Source organism: Mesitornis unicolor, unplaced genomic scaffold (genome assembly GCF_000695765.1).
Source record: "Mesitornis unicolor isolate BGI_N332 unplaced genomic scaffold, ASM69576v1 scaffold46204, whole genome shotgun sequence".
NCBI lineage: Eukaryota > Metazoa > Chordata > Aves > Mesitornithiformes > Mesitornithidae > Mesitornis > Mesitornis unicolor.
The window spans coordinates 1-4074 of NW_010183003.1; the positions used below are offsets into that span (position 1 = coordinate 1).

The window sequence follows — 4074 nt, forward strand, 5'->3', positions numbered from 1 at the left end:
CTCAGGCACATCAACACTCCCTTCCAACTCAATGCCATCTGCAAACTTGCTGATGGAGCACTCAATCCTCTCATCCAGATCATTGATAAAGATGTTAAACAGGACTGGCCCCAAAACCAAGCCCTGGGGAACACCACTTGTGACTGGTCACAACTGGATTTAGCTCCATTCACCAGAACTCTCTGTGCTCGGCCACCCAGCCAGTTTTTAACCCAGCAAAGCATAAATTCAGCATTCATTAAAAAAAGACCCCAAGAGGGAAGCCCCAGCTCCCCGTCAGGGCTCACCCTGTCCGTCCGCGAGATCTCCAGCTCCCGCAGGTAGTAGCCCTGCGCCTCCCGCTCGCTGACGTTGCGCACACAGATGCTCCCGTACTCCTTGGTGCAGCTCTTGTCCGGCCAATAGCGGAAGCATTTGTTCTGCAGAAACGTTGGAAAGTGGCTCATTAGTGACCGGGGTGCTGGAGGGTGAACCCTTGAGCACCCTGCTCAGCGATGCCGCTGCATGCAAAGGTTGTGCAGCCCCAAAGTGAAGGTTCAAAGGAAATGAATACACAGAGCGTTTCGATGTACTGGAAAGGGCAGTTCCTACGTGAAGGACGTGATCCTTGGGGGAATCTCCCTCCTCAGGTAGGCATCACTTTGCCAAAGGCACAGACACAGCACCAGAGCTGTTGGTCAGGCCATTCCCTAACTCCTGAGTCAAATCTCCATCCCAAGGGGCTACACAGCCTGTCTGTACCCCACCATCCTCCAGCCCATCCTCTCTTTGCTATAGCGACTTTGCCAATAAAAAAAAGAATACTCTATCCCAGAACATCTCCTACCAGCTCCATCTCAGTGAAACGCATACTGGTGTATAGAGATAGATCTTATAACTACTTTTGTCCCTCACACAGCTTGAAATGTCTCCACCAAATTTTCCAGCTTGGCTGTAACAAGCACGATGCTTTCTCCCTCTCTCTGCCTCCTGCAATTCCTCAGAGCCCCGAAGCAAGGCATATGAGGGACACCCCATCAATATTTATGGGGCTGGGGAGCACAAAGCCGAATGCTTCTTTCATGAAGAGGAGCTAATGCAACATTACAAGACAGAAAAGGAATTAAATGAAAGCAAAGCAGAGAGAGCTTAACTAGACACCATTAGTGCAGGTAACTTTCAGGGTTAGGGACATTGCCCCACAAGTACTCACCCTGCCCCGCTCCACCTCCTTAGTGGTCATGACAATGACATGGCTGTTCTCCTGGTACACCATGGCCCAGAAGTCATTCACCGTCGTCTGCAGGCAGCCCTGGGTGGCTATGTAGACCTTGCAGTGCTCCGAGCTCCTTCCGTCTTCAGGGATGCTCTGAGGAGCAAAGGAGAAGGGGGAAAAACACCCAATGATGCTGGAGTGAGAAGCTGGGAGCTGCTTTGGTGCACCTTGAGCAGCACACCATACCTCCTGAACAGGTAAGGAAAGGAAGGGATTGAGATAAACTCTAAAATAGGGGCAAAAAGGACATGGTAGAATGATGACATCCCTTGGGATACAGAAGAAAAATCCAGTGTTTGGCATGAACACAGTGAAAAATACTCATTCCTGCCAAGCCATTCCCTCAAGACTTACACCATGACATGTCCCCCACCAGAGACACAGCACCGGGCTGCAGACAGCCCCCGCACGGCATCTTCCCTTCCCAAGTACCTTGATGTAGTTGGCATTGATGTAGTCCGAGCCGGGCACGCTCTCATCCACGTCTCGGAGCGCCACCCGCGTGGTGTCAACTGCAGGAGAGCAGAGCCCAGTGTGAACACAATAGCAGGTCCCGAACCAGAGCAAGGATGGGCAGAGCAGGGCAACCACAGCAGCTCCCAGCAAGGGCTCCCACAAGGCTCTTACCACTAAACCACACCGCTATCAAGTGCAAAAGAGGGTGTAAAACTCTCTCCTAATGACACTCAGCAATTCTCCACACCACCTGGCTCACAGCTACGCGGCCAATTTAGGAACTTGGATGGGTTTTGGTGATACACAGCGTTGTAGACTGACCTGAGGCCAAGTTGTGCAGTGTTTCCAGCTCCATCTGACTTATGAACTACACTTGAGTTCTGAAGCATATTTGAAGGGAGAGCAATTTGGCAGTTTCCCCATGTAAAAGGGAAGGACCAGGCTATGAAGGGGATGGAGAAGGCCATGAACTACTTGAACTATTCTCCTATGACCACGTACACCTCTTTCTAACTCAGCTATGCTCAGAAAGCTCTGCAGGGTTAACAAGCCCCAGAGAAGGCTGTAAAAATTACAGTAAACCCCCCCCCCAAAATAAGTATTTAGCGTCTCCTTACAGGGAAGGATGTTCTTGTAGCGATTCTTTGCCTTATTCTCAGGTCGCTGGCCCTCCTTCCTGGGGTACAGGAGCTTGCACTCTTGCTGCTGCAGCATCTGTGGGGCAGAGCAGACAAGAACAAACTGTTAGGGGTGGATAAGGAGAGTGAGAAGCAAAAGGAAGGGCTCTTTGGACACGCTGCTTGGTTTCCTAATGCTGAAGAGAGCAGAGAGAGTGATGGCAGGAAGGGGAAGGGAGCCAAGAAGCAGCTTGATGAGAGTTAATGGGAGGAGAAGGCACAAATCCCTGCAGGGAATAAGAGGCACACAGATCTCTGATGAGGAAGGAGAGATTGCCTCGGATGCGAGAAAAAAAGCAATGAAAAAAAAAGACCAGGAAGTAACTCAGTTGAACACAGAGAACAGGGAAATGAGCAACAGTGTGGAGAAGAGGTCCTCAGTGCTGGAAAACCTTGATGCTCCCATGTAAATGTGGTATTTTTCACCCACAGGCACGAGTGGGACAGAGAACAAGAGCATCCTGTACCTCAAACTCTTCCCAGAAGCCCTGCTTGGCCTTCTCGCTGTGGTCCGCCATTTTGTTCAGCTCCTTCACGCGGTTTTCAATGTTGGCCGCGTTGATGCGCGTGGCATTGAACGGCTGAAAGGTGTGAAGACAGACCAGAAATCACTTTCAGTAACAGAAACATAGATAAATTCCCCTTAAAATACCCGAAAACAACAGTTCCTGAATCACTGGGGGTGTTGGCAGGAGTTAGGCCTGTTCCTGAGGCCTTGAGTGTGAGACCAGGGACCTCTCTGGGGACAGATCTGTGCAGAGCGTGGGTGGTTTCTGAGCCCAGAACCACCAAATATTTGCTAGAGCAGCCATTACCTGCTTCAGGTGAACCACAGCTCCTGATTTCTCCACCATGGGGTTTTTCTTATAGTGCTCCACCAGGTCCGTGAGTGTGTCAAACCTCTCTCCTCCCCCTACATCGTACTTCCCATCCGGCTGCGAGAGAGGATAAAACCACGGTAAAACTGGGATGCACGGCTCCCAGCTGGGCCGCCATGGTGGGCAGGGACATCTCCCACCTGGTAGTGGATCATCACGTGGGTGACGTGAGGTTTCCGGTCCCCGCTCTCCATCTTGTCTTCATTTGTCAGCACCGACAGCACGAAGTCTCCTGGTTTGCTCTGGCTCTCCCGCACCAGGAAGCTGCCCGGCTTCCCCTTCTCCGTCAGGAGCTTCTCGGCCTCCTTGCCTGTGAGGTGCCCATGGTACCACCTGGGGAGCAGCAACGGAGAGCAAGGTCAGCTCAGAATCATGTGGAGCGTTGCCTTTGGACCAGAGCTATGCTCGCTGCTGGGGGCAGTGGTCATCAACTGGAAGGGGGTAGATTTAGGTTAGATTTAGATTAGAAATTAGGAGGAAATTCTTTACTGTGAGGGTGGTGAGGCCCTAGCACAGGTTGCCCAGGGAAGTTGTGGATGCCCAACCCTGGAAGCGTTCAAGGCCAGGTTAGACACAGCTTTGAGCAGCCTGGGCTGGTGGAGGTGTCTCTACCTATGGCAAAGTCACATCGATATCTTAGCCCAAGATGGGAAGCATCAGGGCTTTACTCAATCCCTCAGCCAAACGTGAAATGGCATCAGTGCATTAAAGTGCCGCGTGATGTGTGACAAGCACGGTCACCTAAGGACAGGGCTCTGACGAAGCCAGAACAACGTCATTCTTCAGAAGGGTCCTCCTGGCTGTATTC

At 51.6% G+C, this 4074-nt stretch overlaps 1 protein-coding gene across 1 annotated transcript in view; it reads right to left on the reverse strand.

The window, feature by feature from the left end:
- Positions 1-287: 287 nt before the first annotated feature.
- The window catches only part of LOC104540223 (tyrosine-protein phosphatase non-receptor type 11-like), a gene marked incomplete at both ends in the record, with an annotated part of 5256 nt that continues 1469 nt past the window's right edge, over positions 288-4074 (reverse strand). The window contains 7 exons of the mRNA XM_010183966.1: positions 288-419; positions 1193-1348; positions 1688-1767; positions 2329-2425; positions 2856-2969; positions 3204-3323; positions 3407-3599. Coding sequence (XP_010182268.1) covers positions 288-419; positions 1193-1348; positions 1688-1767; positions 2329-2425; positions 2856-2969; positions 3204-3323; positions 3407-3599 — 892 coding nt within the window. The remainder of the gene's footprint in view (positions 420-1192; positions 1349-1687; positions 1768-2328; positions 2426-2855; positions 2970-3203; positions 3324-3406; positions 3600-4074) is intronic.